The 16,215-nt window shown below is 35.1% G+C and overlaps 2 protein-coding genes and 1 long non-coding RNA gene across 5 annotated transcripts in view; 1 reads left to right on the plus strand and 2 right to left on the minus strand.

Moving 5' to 3' along the window:
* Positions 1–16,215, minus strand: part of LOC585863 (neuronal acetylcholine receptor subunit alpha-10-like) — a 34,412-nt gene that overhangs the window by 14,731 nt on the left and 3,466 nt on the right. The window lies entirely within an intron of this gene.
* LOC115928034 lies at positions 195–14,880 on the minus strand. 3 transcript variants are annotated; one of them, XM_030994565.1, is made up of 10 exons: positions 14,447–14,880; positions 13,577–13,695; positions 9,936–10,163; positions 8,562–8,704; positions 6,683–6,767; positions 6,143–6,320; positions 5,069–5,265; positions 4,234–4,396; positions 3,692–3,810; positions 195–3,207 (listed from the first exon to the last, which is right to left on the minus strand). In XM_030994565.1, the coding sequence occupies exons 1-10, from the start codon at positions 14,514–14,516 to the stop codon at positions 2,893–2,895; spliced, it is 1,617 nt and encodes a 538-aa protein (XP_030850425.1). In that variant the 5' UTR covers positions 14,517–14,880; the 3' UTR covers positions 195–2,892. The 3 variants fall into 3 exon arrangements, with proteins under 3 accessions (XP_030850425.1, XP_030850424.1, XP_030850427.1); XM_030994564.1 differs by lacking the exon at positions 14,447–14,880 and having other exon boundaries at positions 12,281–13,903; XM_030994567.1 differs by lacking the exons at positions 13,577–13,695; positions 14,447–14,880 and adding an exon at positions 11,030–12,397.
* On the plus strand, positions 6,763–8,251 carry LOC105439337. Its single transcript, XR_971264.2, has 2 exons — positions 6,763–7,115; positions 8,197–8,251. It is a non-coding gene; the product is annotated as an uncharacterized LOC105439337 (long non-coding RNA).

Raw genomic sequence — 16,215 nt, forward strand, 5'->3', positions numbered from 1 at the left:
AACTCCAAGGCCAAGACGGAATGATGTTATGTTATGAAATTATGCATATAAATAGAGCCTCAAAACCAGTATGCATGAAACTCACAGAAAAGTGGAATATATATGCCAGTATATAATTGTCCAAATTAAAAAAAAAAACATATCTGAAAAAGACTCCATAACGTTACAAAGCAGGCGGTACCTTAATGCCGGTGTGTAGTTTACAAAAAGATCTTTTAATTTCTTCATCTTATAACAAGAAAGCAAATATTAAAATGCATATCAAAACACAGAACATTAAAAAATCTAAGGAAATTCAGCCTAAAAAAAAAAGAAGGGAGAAAAAAAGAAGCCCAACATTTATTATTGTAGAAACAAGAAGTAAAAGGTAGTTGCATAATTAGAAAAATAAGACACTTTTGTATTTAGCAATTAGAGATAATGATCAGATGATTACAGTCTACCCTCTAAAATTTGACTTCAAAAGAACTTCAATAATCTGCAGAGCAAACAAGAAAAAATGGCTCTTGTTCTTTAACACTTAACACGCTTAGGAAAGAAAAAATACAATTTTTTTTAATCTTCAATTTTTCAAAAATTTTCATATTCAAGCTGATTCTAACAAATTTTCGCAGCATGAAAGAGTATGCAATTTTGTGTCAAAATTGAAGAAGGCTGAAGCATCTGTTACATGTAATTTCTCATTGTTTTTACAAAAAGAAAAACACTAAAAATGTAGCTGATAGAAACCGTGGTCACTATTATTCTGGCTTTTTCACTAATGCACTCACACCCAATATCCACTCAGAATTAGTAGAATGGCTTCATACCAGTGCCAGTTTATGGGTTTCGCAAAAACCATGATGTTTGCCCCATTTGTGTGAAGTAGTCCTGGCCACATGGGAATGTGAATTTTGTTGTATTGGCATATATATAATTAACAAATACAGAAAATGGCATGTACATAAGCCATAAATTTGGTTCACAATAAAAATCTCAATATATGCTTTTAACATTTTGGCTGCATACAACTATAACAATGAAACATGCCCAGGACAATATGCAACACAAGAAAGCAAATATTAAAATGCATATCAAAACACAGAACATTAAGAAATCTAAGGAAATTCAGCCTAAAAAAAAAAGAAGGGAGAAAAAAAGAAGCCCAACATTTATTATTGTAGAAACAAGAAGTAAAAGGTAGTTGCATAATTAGAAAAATAAGACACTTTTGTATTTAGCAATTAGAGATAATGATCAGATGATTACAGTCTACCCTCTAAAATTTGACTTCAAAAGAACTTCAATAATCTGCAGAGCAAACAAGAAAAAATGGCTCTTGTTCTTTAACACTTAATACGCTTAGGAAAGAAAAAATACAATTTTTTTTAATCTTCCATTTTTCAAAAATTTTCATATTCAAGCTGATTCTAACAAATTTTCGCAGCATGAAAGAGTATGCAATTTTGTGTTAAAATTGAAGAAGGCTGAAGCATCTGTTCCATGTAATTTCTCATTGTTTTTACAAAAAGAAAAACACTAAAAATGTAGCTGATAGAAACCGTGGTCACTATTATTCTGGCTTTTTCACTCATGCACTCACACCCAATATCCACTCAGAATTAGTAGAATGGCTTCATACCAGTGCCAGTTTATGGGTTTCGCAAAAACCATGATGTTTGCCCCATTTGTGTGAAGTAGTCCTGGCCACATGGGAATGTGAATTTTGTTGTATTGGCATATATATAATTAACAAATACAGAAAATGGCATGTACATAAGCCATAAATTTGGTTCACAATAAAAATCTCAATATATGCTGTTACCGTTTTGGCTGCATATAACTACAACAATGAAACATGCCCAGGACAATATGCAACACAAGAGTTGCCCTCATATAAAAACCAATGCTAATTCAAAATGTTACAAATTCGAAGAGTTGTTGATTATTTGAGAGAACAATGGAGAGCACATTGCAAGCATCTTTCTGTATGATTGGTTTTTCCAAAGAACATGAATATGATGTTATTAAAATCCTAAGATAACAACAGGAATTGTAAATCTAAAAACTGTGCTGCATTACCAAGTGAATAAAAAAAAACTAAACACTTAGAAAATTTTCATTATAAAGAAAACCAATTTATGAACCCCAAATTATACATATTTTGGAAGAGTAACTTTTCCCGCATCTTCGTCACCATTTAATGTGGAATGTGTTTACGCTTGGTTGAACATGGTGCATTGTTTGCGAACATGTATAATTCGACTTGTGCCAAAAAATCAAAACAACAAAAAAGCAACTCCATCCTGATCAAAGTGGCATAACATTTTAACGAAAAGGTTTTGAGCAAAGTAACTTAGCAAGAGTGCTGTTACACCTATCGACTAAATTCTGTGTAAAGATTAGATTGATCTATCAAGTTATTCTATGAGTGAGCACACATCAAAGAGAAAATGGTCACTTATAGACATAAAAAGGACTATTGATACTCTTGAAAAGTGATCATTGTTTTCTTTGACGTGTGCTCACTCGTGAATGGCTCCATGGATCTATCTCATTTTTTTACACAGAATGTAGTTGTTAGGTGTAAGAACACTTCTTTTAAGTTAATTGCTCAATACTGTTCCGTTAAAAAGTTACACCAGTTTGATATGTGTGGGGTTGTTTTTTGGGGGGTTATTTCAACTACACCCCTACTCTGACACTTTTTACATCTTTTGATCAATGTGCTATGTTCATCCAAGCGTAAACACATACCACACAAAAATGGTACCGAAGATGTGGGAGGAGTTACTCTTTCAAAATATTATAATAGTTTGGGGTTCATAAATCTGTTTTCTTTTTAATGACAATTTTCTAAGTGATCATTTCAATTTCAAAAGGCCTGTTGATAGAACAACACATTCCAAGGCTTTATTTCTGGTTGAAATGGTAATATGCCCTGAAGGCTCTCACTGCACCAGACTCTTGAGCTCCTGGTTTGACATCAAAAGCAATGGTGTCCATCACGACCCACATTGCTCTTGCCTGGCATGGATACTGTAGATCAAAGATCTGAAAGATCTTGTAGCACAAATCTACAGCTGCAACGAGACTCTTCTGCTCAAGAACGTGGTGCTCCAATACAACAAAAGTCTGAGCTGGATTGCAGAAGTGTCCTCCTAGGGCTAGGATGAAAGGTTGGTTCCTCCCATGCGAAGATTTGTATGCCTCTACATTGGTCCCCTCCTGACATGAAAGAAAAGAAAAAAAATTGCCACCATGAAATGTGCATAATAATTGCTTGTAACACACTCTCATATGCTGAAGTACAGTTGAAATGTAATGTTAGGTGCATCAGAAATTATCCAGGGGGTATTATTACTTATTTGACTGACCATTAAATCTAATCTTTAAATATACAGTGACATTGTTATCGACCAACTTAGTTATTCCTGGGTATGGAAAGAAACAATAGTGATATTGTGTCTTGGAAAGTTGCAAAAATAAGTAGAAATATCTCCAGCTAAGGTGCCACATATATCCACAGCCCATTGTGAAATATTTGCCATAGAATGTATCATCCCACAAAATTTGAGAGAAGGGCTATTTCATGTAATGCTTCACACTTTCACCTTCTTACCTTCTAACCACTTCCCCTTCCCAATCTACCAAAAAAAAAAAAACAGTTCTTTTTTGGAATGGCCATGAATCTTCTCATTGCTATAATTACCTTTTGAAAGTCAATGAAATTATCCAAGGCTTCTTGGATGGAAGCTCTTCCTCCCTTTGTTGACTTCTTTCCAGGGAACAAATGCGAGAGAAGGCAAAATGCCAGGTTCATCCTCTCATCTGTATCAATAATATTAAAGAAAATTTCTTTAGACTGATGATACATGTTTATCATATTTCCATGCACTATTTGACTCGGCCTTCATTGTATCCATCGACTTAAAAAAAAATATTTGTGACGACTTTTAATGCTGAAATCTATAAATGAAAAAAAAAAAAAAAAAAATAGATGGAATCACAACTGCACAGTCAAAATTAACCCCTCCCCCCTTCCGATGTATATATGGGTTTGTTATTTGTTCCTTCTTCAAACATAATGTAAATAAGATTTAATCTGAAAACTTGTTTATTTTGGTACAAACTACTCAATCATAGATTTTCTTCATAACACAATAAGAACTACAGAAAAACTTTGGGTGATGGTGAAGCGAGCAGTACAATTATTTGCCAATTTGCTTACTATATCTGTAAACAATATCATACCTTGACTGAAGTCTGTGTCTTTTCTATGCTGAACGTTAAATCTGGCCTTCCACCCTGGGCTTACTCGGTTTGCATATTCTAGGATGCACGCAGACACCACCGGCCACTTTGTATAGAGGTGCTTTCCTCTCCCCGAAAACAGCATTTCGTAGTCTTGCTCAATCTATGAATCAGAAAGATAACATCTATAGCATGCATATCTCATTGTCTTTTTTTTACGGGTGTATTTTTTTTCTTCTTTTGGCCATGTATTGGCCTGCATCAATTTGACATGAAAATCATAAGAATAGTACAAGTAAAACAAGTCGTGCACAGTCTGCAATGTGATCCAGCAAATACTTGGGTGGGTGAATGCATATTTACAAGATTAGGACTTCAAATTAAATAGATATTGAATAAACTGTATCAAAATTTATCCCAGTCAAATTTGCTTAAATGTAACATTTTGAATCATGGAATTCCTCTGGGAATGAAATCAACAAAAAAAAGATAAAAAAGAAAATATAGATAACATGTCTGGACAATTAATAAAGTGGGTGAAATAAAAAAAAAAAGACCCTAACCTACTTTTCTAACCACTTCACTGGACGATTCTTGAGGAGTTCTTCATACAATGTCATTTTCAGAATGTGTGCAGGTATTTTTTTTTGTTTTTGTTGAATGCTCCATGTAGATATAACAGAAAAAGCAGTTATTTTTATGTGTACATGCGTATATCACATACATACATCTATAACCGACTGTATTAATATCCTTCATCTTGATTTCGTTAGATAAGGGACCTGCTTATTAAACCGTAATGACAGTTAACAAAGGTAATGAAACATTTACTTACCATTCCAGGGGAAAGGAGATGTGGAAACTCATCCAGCACTTCAGCCACACAAGGCTTTTTCCTGGAACTTCCCGGCAGTGTTGAATGTACAAAGTCCTTTCTATATGCTGATGTCAGCTGCATTTTGGCCACAACATCTTTTTGGGGGGTGTTATGACTTTTCAACCATTCAGTGATGACTTTCATGTCTGCAAGATCTGATCAATAATAATGGAACTCTTAAGATATCAATCATTATCAAATCAAGCCCGAGTTAAAATGGATGAACCTCCTGTTCATCCTAGTATTTTTCTAACTTTAAGCTGTATGTTTTATCAGGCAGCATTAAAATTTAATTTGGCTGCTAATTAGTATCAAAGTAAACAAGGTTTTACCAGGTAGTATTTGACTTATTTTTTAATACAGTTAAACCTGATTAGTCGACCTTTCATACGTCAAATATTCGCCCAAGTCAAAGCAATCTTTAAGACCAGATTATGCAAACATGTGTTAATGTATACTCTTCTAGGTTAAATTTCTCCCAAGCAAAACAGATTTCTATGGTCCCAAAAGATTCAACATAGCCAAATTACCTGTAATTGAAAAGAGTGTCACATTACCAGCATTTACTCCCTTCAAGAAGAGCTGATTTTGCTATAACATGCATTTGCCAGACCCCAACCAAAGAAATTAGTACTTCAATGGGACAAAAAGGAAATACAAAATTACATTCAACTCGAAAAATGCAAAGAAAGTCGGATCCCTTTCTCTAAGTTTTGCTATAAACATGCCCATGGCGGCCAAACTATGAAAATTAACACAATCTACATATAACAATGGTTATTTACTACTTAGCTTGAACCCCGGGAACAAATTTTTTGCTACTGGGCAAGTATTTTTTAAGCCTGCTTGACTATCCAAAAAGGAGAACCGGAATCAACTGGACCAGTTACACCAGTAAAAATTCAACTGGTAACTCTGGAAATTGGAACAAAATAATACTGTTCCAGTTGAACTGGACCAGTAAAAATTCAACAGGTTGCATTAGACTGTTATATGCTTTGGAAATTATTGGTAACATCTGTAAGTGCATACCATAATTCATCTGAGGAGATGCTAGATCCTCACTGGAAGATGATGAAGCTATATCCTCAGGACTGCCAACCCCGACTTGCTTCTTGTCTTTCTCCGCTGTTATTCTTCTTAAATACTTGAGTCTATTCTCTATCCTACCACCTGCAGGACATTTGGAGCTTTTGAAGTACCATTCCTCCTTTAAAAAAAAAATCCTGTGCATTAGCATGAATAATGTAACAATTCAAGGAGTAAACTATATAGCCATAACTTCAAATAAATTACTATCTTCAAAGTTCATGAGAAAATATAAAATATTAATCAGGCCATTATCACATTAATAAAGAGCTAGATGAAAGTAACTCACAGACAGAACATTTGAAACTGAAACTTCCATCATGAAGCACAAGGGAAAATTTAATAATGTGCTTCCTATCACAATATTCTAATGAGTAACAAGAAATTTTTCTTTGGACTAAAAGGACTTTACTGATATGTGCCACAGATGAGTTTTAATTGAAATACTGACACAAAGTCAGTCTCCACAAACTGTCTACTCACATCTCCATTTCCAGCTGGATCTTTCAGGAAGGGGAACTCTGCGATGATTGAGGAGGCCATTGCCCCTTTCATGTCAGGGCCAGGTCTGTTTAGTAAGAGAAATTAACATTACAGTTTAATGTACATGTACTTATGTTAGAAAATACACATGTGGAACAGTGTCTAGAATGAAATTATTGTGGTGTAGTTGAGCTTACTCCAAATCAAAGGATGTGGTTTGAGCTAACCTAATGTGCATGCCCCAATGTTTCGGTGAAACAGTTCTTTTTCTTATTGAATTTCACGAACACCATATTTTCGTTCTCAAAGACACCGTAAATTTCCCAGGTTACTTTGCAGCCACAATACTTTGACGATGAAGAAGTTTGACGAATTTGCAGACGGCAAATTTACCTTTATTTCCTGATTTGTCGAGGCTAATATCGCCCAAAGAGTAAGTAATATGAAAGTTAAATATCTTTAATAATGATATGAAAGAGAAAGGAATTTGATAAATTCTAGATACGATGTTTTGAGATTGAAGTTTGATGTCAAAATTGTTATTTACACAGAGTTATCGTTAATGTGTTCGCTACGCTACATGTATTAGCAAGTGAAGAGTGTCAATTTCATAAACAAAGAGTAAAATTGTCTAGTTTGCTTGATAAGATTAAGCCTACAAAAGTACTGAAATTCTGGTACAAAACAAAGGTTTGATTTGTAGGATTAAGCTATGTCAAATTTGGTACAATGTACAAGATGTATTTTGAAAGCCATTTTGTGTTCTTAGTAGGTTTCATGTATTTAAAAGGGATACAGAACAGACGGAACAAAAGAATGCCTGAGAAAAGGGCTGAATGTTTAAACAGGTTTTATAAATGAATGCTGTTAAGCTGCATTTTGCCTGAGCTTGTATTCAAGATATTTTGGTCAGTCAAGATGTAGGTCGATAGGCAAAGGTCATATTTCATTTCGGTCAGATTTATCTGGAATGAGCTCTGGATAAATTAATTTGGATGTTCTTTTGAGCCACAAAAAGAAACAATGCAGCAGTAATAAAGCATGTCATTTAATGATTAAGAAAAAGCAAAGACCATATGTGAATAGTGGAAATATTGTTATATATAAACCATCCAAGAGGTTTCAAGGTTATTTAGTGCTTTGTTAAGCATGGTTTATTTATTCAGGATTTAGTTTGGTTTAAATGCAGTAAAGAGCAAATTAGGTAGTTTGAATGAAAATCATACATTTGAAAGATTATACATTGCATGTGTTTTAAGGAGATTTCGGTATTTCCACAGGACGTTAAATTTCTAGTCAACTAGTTAATTGAATTTCTTAAAACCAAGTGAAGCTTGTGATTTTCTGAATTCTTAAAGAAAACATAATTTTGCTACTATTGACGTATAAATAAGTCACTCATGACAACTGATTATTCCATGAAGCGATATATGTTTATTAGCAGACAAGAAGATGTAAATCTCTGAGTATTGCACTAAACAATGTGTTTTTATTCTCTCTGTTTTCATCTACAGATTGAATGATTTGGAAGGGAGTTCCAAAATAAACTTCCATCCTCCATAGACCATACAATATGCGGTGTTAGCCTTGTTATTTGTTGTCTCACTTGACTCAAGGTTACTAGTAGCAGGTATATTTTAAGCTTGGCAAATATCCTTCAGAGCCCTGTTATACCATACTTTGAAAAATGAGATGCCTGATGAGGGAAAGGAGGATTTTCAAATCAACTGGACATGAGAAAGGGACCTAGTCAGGAAGGTCAAAGTCTTGCTGTAAAGTGAATGTGATTTCTTGCAAAAGAAAGAAGAAGAATGCACAATGCAGACAGAAACAAGGCAATAGCATATGAGCCATTGCAAATACATGTAACATTCATTACCTTAGGCCATGCAAGTTTACAAGGTGCTCTGTACACAAATTACAGACGACACGAGTGTTGTGTGGTGCGCAGACTTTCATTCGAGTTACTTCCTCCAACGTTTTTCTTCCTTCCATGGTTTTCTTTAGAATTTCACCCACATCCTATAAAAAAATCAGAATTGCACGAGTTAAGAAAATGTTGTGTGTGTGTTTTTTTTATTTTTTATCATAATAGTACAGGTGGTATTAAATCTTTTCTGGCACATTTCAACATCTTCCAAAAGCATTTGCTAAAAAGGGATTCTTACAGATACAGTGCATGTATTTTTGATCGATTTTGCATGCATAGTAATAAATGGGATAATCACAGCTCAAAATAACATGCAAAAAATGTGCTACCCAGCAGATAGAGTGTTCTTTGTTTTCAACAGACCTTGGTGATAAAAATAGCAACTGGGAGTCAATTTAATTAAATCTCTGAATTCTAAAGGGACTTACAATTTCAATGTTTTTATTATTGTTCTGAACTTAACATCATAGACAGCGTGGCTCTTAAATACTTTGCTCAGGGACACACAGAGTGGTAGACTTTTATTTCCACATAAAAAAAGAATAGATCTGATTGAAAGCTTTCGTTAACGCCATGTGGTAAGCCTTAGGGAAAAGGCCGTTGATATACATGTATCTTTCTTCAAGGGACCCACTTATAGGGCAATTAGAGGAATAAAGGAAAGGAAGTGAATGCAATGGAATTTGAATTTAGAAACACAAACACAAGACTTGTTTTTTAGCTTTCAATTTGATACGTTTTTAGCTTTTTGTTTTGGTGTTGAAAACACTGAAAAATGAAATGAAATGGAAAGAGGAAAAATAGAAAAAGATCAAGATCAGAAAATTTGTGACCAGTTCACAAATTCGAAGAGTTTAGTTCTGAAAAGAACTGTTGGTATTCCTTGTTGAGTTTATTTCTGTAAAGAACGGTTGGTTTCTTGAAAGGGTTAACTATAGTATTTGTAACTATAGTATTATTTCCGCCATGAGCGTCAGAGCCTGGCGGATACCGGCGCTATATAAATATCCATATTATTATTATTATAAAAGGAGATATCGACTCGACATGTTTCGAACAGTATGCTCTATTCGTCGTCAGGAGTATAACTCAAAGAATCATTCAGTGCAACTGGCTTTTTATGCAGTGGGAACCGCACAAATGGGTCCGGCGCTAGCGGAATTGTGATTGTTTAACGAAAGCTTTCAATTGTGAATACTCACTCACCATGAAAACCTAGAGAACATTTAGAATAGCCATGATATAAATACACGTAAATAATATAATATGGCCTAATTATTTAGACTGAATGAATTACAATTTTTTTTTTAAATGTGAACTTACGTATCTTACTGCTTTCTGGCGCTTGAGTGGTGGCGTGTCACTGCTGCTGTTCAAATCATTGACTACTGATGAGCATGAATCTTCATCTACTGCAATAGTTGAAGCCTGAGAAAGGTCGAAAGGAACTGATTCCACATCTGATATCATGAAATCATCAGACAGCTCGGGTGACTCCCAGCCCATCTGCATGCCTGTCAGTACAGATTCTGCAGAATCGTTTGCTTTATCCTGAAAGGATGAAAATACACAGTCTGTCAAAAGGTTTCTGCAATTCAACATTTAAATTATTATCTCGATTTTTCACATCATTTTACTTGAAATCAAAATTATTGAAATGTACTTGTAATGTATGTCTATTCTCCTTTGAAAAGATGCTTCTGATTGTACTAGTTCAAATAGCTATAAAATTAAACATTATGGAACAGGGAATAATTTTCCTGGTATCGCATCGCAATTTGCTATGCATTTTTGCATGACTGCTATACAAAATATCTTTTGTGTAGCAGTTTTCTTCCATAGAAATGTACAGAATTGCATTTGAAATATTTATCCATCGGCTGAAATTGCTAATCAAAAAATTTGAGGAAAATTATTCCCTGTGGAATGTGTAAGACAACTGAATTACGGTACCATGTCAAAAGTGAAAATTAGTGTTCACTGTCGATGGCAAATTTCTTAATTTGTTTTAGGATAGATAGAGTGTAATTGATCTTGTCATATTGAAGTGGTTCTGCATGAGTGCCAACATTGTATCCTAAAGATAATTAAACACTTTTGAACTAATAGTGTTTACATTTAAGGTGTTTTATACCTTCCATTATTTGAGATTCATTACTGATTGATTGTTTGAAATGGAAATGAACTGACATTCCTATTATATGAATGTATAATGATGCATAGAAGTGCTACAGTAAACAGAGATATGGATGATCAAAGTTAAATTACAAAAATGTCTTTGAGGGGTTTACTTTGCTCCTTCTAAATATTCAGTTCTATGTATTAAGAAAAAAAAATGTACATACACATTTTTTCGTTGAAAGAAAGTACATAAGTTTGAACGGGTATTGAGGAATTGAAACTACAGTGTATTGTACCTGTAAGTCACTTTTGGCTCTGAGTTAACTTTGATGCAGTTATGACAGCATGTATCGGGTAGGAATGTACCACCGATGATCTGCAATACCATGACTCTTCACTGCATGAACAGGTCTGTGTTCAAACAGGTTTTCAGGATCAACCAACTGCAGTGTAGCCAACTCATCTTCTGATGCAACATAGGCTTGAAAGTGATCATGAAAGTAATTTGTCTTCCATGGTTGGATCATCAAATATAGTCTATCCTGCCTTCTCATAAGACAATCAATTCTTGAGAAAGATGGTAGTTCACCACACCAGTCAGTTAGCAACATTATATTAGGTCTGTATGTGTATCCATAAAATGTTACTTTATCACACAATTCTAGTACAGCATCAGGTTCACAGCTCAACAGCTGACATACTTCTGCCTCACTATCAAGATCACACACTTTAACAAATTCTGAACTGTGGATGCATACACATTCGCTGTTGATGTTTTCTTTCTTGAGCATTCTGAATGCTTGATCTTCCTGGTGTTTACGTGCAATTGTTTTGGCAATGTTCTTGTAGTTATTGCAAGTTTTTGCCCACCTTTTCAAAGGCTTGTGCTTTCCTTCTTGCCTCATACAAGCATACTGTGACAAAGGACCTAGCTCTCTCATTGCTCGGGGATAGTGGAGAAGATTGTGATGCTTGGGGAGGAGATGGTTATCAGGAAATAGTTGCAAATACAACTGATGATGCTCACTAATCCTTGACTGCAAGTAGTAGGTAACAGCAATGCTAATGTTTGGTGCTATGACCAGCTGGAAGATTTCCAGAAGAATTGTGAACAACCTCCAGTATTTACACCCTTCTTCAACTTTATCTCCCACAATCAGAGGTATGAATTCAACAAGACAGCTCATCTGTGATGCCTTTTGACCACTTGCTCCAAATGGGTTGTTAAGGTGACTTTGAAGGATGAGGCTGGGCTTGTTTGCGTGTTCTGTTACGCCGTAGCTGAATGACCGAATACGACTGTTTAGTTCATCAAGGCTAAATCTGCCCTGTTGTATGAGCTCAGACAGGACAAGTTTCATCTCAAATGGAAGTAACCCTTCTAGGAAATCGTGCATCAGGTCAGGAGCATAGTTTTGTGATACGTGGTAATAGCTCAGTGAATTGAGAGCACATGATCTCCGGAGTCCTGTTTGGGATACATCTTTTAAACTGATATCATAATCAACGTTTTCTTTAGTACGAAGTAACCTTTCATCAACAACTACCTGTTTTCTGCATATTGCCTTAAGTGCCTTGCAGAACCTGCAATAGTAGTTTGCACTAAAACTTCCAGCAAAGCCAAGTATGGTATTGAGAGCCAAGTTATCACCGACTGCCTGGAGAAGTCTGAGACGAATGGTGCCGTTGAATCCATCTGGACTATCTATATGAAGACCTTCGGTAAAGAGAACTTCAAGATCATCAGAAATACGCTGCAGAACAGCATTAACACCATATTTGGACACAAGAGAAGATTTTGCTAAAGCGACCAAAAGTACATTTTCAAGCTTAGCTTGATATTTCTTGGGCAAAGAAGCAACAGTTAAATAGACTCCAAGAAGTTTGTGTTTCCCTTTCTTTGAACCGAGGGGATTTGCTGTCTCGAAGTCATCATTATAGAGTAACAATTCAATATCCAAACAGTTTTGTTTCCCTTCAAAAGTCCTATAATATGATCCATCTCTATAAGTCTGAAGAACTTCTTTCTCACCAGCACAGTCTTTTTCTTGACTGATGACCGACATATAGCCTGGTTGTTCCAACAACACTTTAAGACTGTCTCCTATTGGCACATACTGAAAAGTTTCATCAACTTGTTTTTGCTCAGTCCTTCCAGTACGCACATTCAAACATTCTCTGTATGCTTTGCCCAAAACAATTTCTTCTGGCTTAATAAGAACTTTACATTCGTGGGCATATTGGTTTTGCTTGTGGACAGTAGATAAACTGAAATAATCAAATGGATCTTTCACCATGTGGAGGACTGACTGTAGACTGTCAATTTTATCATCTGACGGTTTGATATCATGAGCTATGTCCTCAATGACGGGGGCTGACACTTGTAGAACTGCTTCATTTACATTCCTGAGCAGCTCCCGTGTGTCACAAATGATGCTTTGCACAGTAGATGATGGCAGGGAAGAGCTTTTAAGTTTTGCTACATATTCAGAAACAGAATGTTTGATATTTGCTGATATTTCCTCGTTGGGTTTTTCATTTGGCAGCACTTCTGACTGATCTGATACACTTTCATCATCAGAAACAGCATTTCCATGAGAATCTTCATCACTGACATTTTGTGCAATGGAATCATGATATTGTAAGTGCCGCTTGTAGCTATAACCATGATAAAATGTTTTAAAACATTCTTGCACATGACACACAAGTTTTGTTCTGGTCTTCGTATTGATGTTATGGATCTTTAAATGGTTCCATAGATCCCCACTTTTTTCAAATGATTTCACACATTTGCAACACGAAAACATTTTCTTTCCAGGAATATCTTATGGCTGCTTACTAACCTTTCTCTTCCAGTTATCAAAACGGTCAATGAATTTAAGTCTTGGACCCAACTGCGGGATCACGTCCTTCACAAGACTTGCATCAAGCAGCTTGAATGCTGATGAGTCAATGCCACAATCTAAATGGAAAGAAAAAGATATGGTAAATTCCACTTTTTGTAAAAAATTATCAATTATCAATACAACGATGATTAACTAGGTGTGATTCAATCCATACAGAATACATGACAATCGCATTTTTACTTCAGTCATTTCTATCTAGGGTCTATATCTAAGTTAGATGTAGACCCCTCGGCTCTATACATTGTAGGATCTAGCTTTCTTCTTAATGATTCGAGTCAAATAAAAAACAAAAACAAAAAACACCTGTAGGAAAAAAAATAAATAAAGAGGATTTATCTTTGTTATATTTTGTTTGGTATAAACAATTCTCCCTATCTCATATCATTTCGGGCAAACTCAGAATTCGGAAGTCTTCCGATTTCGGCAGTCTTTTAATTATCATACATACATGTAGAGTCTAGGCCTAGACTCTAAGTTAGAGTCTAGTCAGTAGCCTAGAATCTAGATCAGATGGAGTAAATATATAAATGCTATACAATGTTGATTCAAGATCAAAGAAAAAGCTGTACTGCTGTAGACCTAGTTTTAACTTAGACACAGCATGCACAGACCAAAATCAGGTACCAGCTAGGAGACAGGACCGCACGCGACCACGGCCGGCTCAGCCCGGGGCTGCGCCACCCAGTACAACGGCTGGGCGTTCGAGCTGCAATACCCAGTGCCCGATCAGACAGTACCAAAAAAAAAAATCATGTTGAAGAATTAGAAAGAAATATATACTCTGGTCTACTGGTAATGCATACTTACTTCTAAAATTGACGATTTGGTCGGTCAGCTCCCATTTCCTCAACAACGAAGCAACTTTGTCGTCCGCCATTTCACCGCTGTGTACTCAGGTTGGTTGGTGTACTAATACTAGATCTATATAGGGCCAGGGCCTTTAGTATATACCGTATGCATGTATTATGCACACATGTTTTTTATCCTATGCGGCCGCGTGCTGTGCAGGGCTTTTCGTGGAGGCAGTGTAAATCTGGGAGTGCAATTTACTCAGAGTTAAGTAAAATTTAATGCCACTGGAGCAAACTTTACTCATCAAGAATGAGCAAAACTAAAAATAGACAAAAATTGGAGCAAACTTTACTCAACAAGAATGAGCAAAACTTAAAAAGGAAAAAAAAAGAGTAAATAGTCAGAGTTTGCTCAATATAGGAGACTTGTACGTTGTAAAAAGTACATTATTGCTCATTATACAACACCTACGTGGATCCTTGTCATTTGATTGGACAATTGTTGGTCACATGATATTCAATAGATGGTATATTGCACGGTCGTGCATTTTTGGTTATATGCGCCGTGCATTTTTGGTTATATGCAGACTGCGTACCTCTCTGCTGCATGTGCGCGCGCGTATCCCTGCGTGTATCTGACGCGAAGGCAATCTGCATGTAATTGAGAAGGCTTGACTCGAACTGTAATTTATCTTTATAAGGAGTAAAGCATAATTTGTTGATTAACGTTCTATTAGGTCTTCTTCGATGTTGTATAAAACAAATAATGAATGTTTTTCATTCGTTTAATAGTGCAAATATGTTCATTCGTTGAAAGATTAACGTTAATTCTATTCAACTCGGCTGACGCCTCGTTGAATAGAATGTTAATCTTTCAACTCATGAACATATTCGCACTATTGAACTCATAACCATTCATTATTTGTATAATATTGAGCACTCTTGTGTTTACCTCGGCGATATTTTACCCCATGGATTTAGAGTGTATGCTCTCTTGGAATTTTCTTTATTGTATGTTACTTGTACCATCTAAATACTTAAAAGAAAAAAAAACATTTCGCTGACATATTCCCCTCTTTTCACCATTGATCTTTTTAAACCCAGTCTTAAGCATTTTAATTTTCTTTTTAATGGACTCTCGTTTTAGTTATTGCACAGCTCGGTAATTGCACAGTAATTGTAATGATGTATACGTATTGTTGTTATTGTACATATGCCCTTTTTTGCAATATTTACTGATAATAGTTTAGTTATTAGATATTTTAAGTTATGTAACTTATGTATTCATTCATTACTGCTATTTTATCATGTATATTTGATTTAAATTTTATTTTGTACCCAAGACAGTTGTCAGTATTTGGACTGTTTGCTCTTGGGTTTTAATTTTTTGATTTCAATAAAATCCTATATATATATATATATATATATATATATATATATATAATTTCTGGGACATAAGGGGTGAATGTTCAGAGCACTTTTATTTCATCTATTTCATGCATTCTTTGCATTCTCGAGCTTCGATTTTTAATGCCAGTTTTTTAATTTTACATGTCAGTTTTGCTATTCCTATTATTATTATTATTAATATTATTATTATTATTATTATTATTGTTGTTGTATTTTCTTTGTATCCTCGAATGTATTTATATATCGTTTATGTTGTTTGTATATGTCACTCGCCAGTGGAGGACGAATTTCTGTATTTTGTAAATCAGACAATAAATTATCTTGAATTATCAGGAATTACCCTGGCTTTAGCCAATTAGCTGCCCTCATGCGCTG

The sequence above is a fragment of the Strongylocentrotus purpuratus genome, unplaced genomic scaffold (genome assembly GCF_000002235.5).
Source record: "Strongylocentrotus purpuratus isolate Spur 01 unplaced genomic scaffold, Spur_5.0 spur5_scaffold_21, whole genome shotgun sequence".
In the NCBI taxonomy this organism is placed as follows: Eukaryota; Metazoa; Echinodermata; class Echinoidea; order Camarodonta; family Strongylocentrotidae; genus Strongylocentrotus; species Strongylocentrotus purpuratus.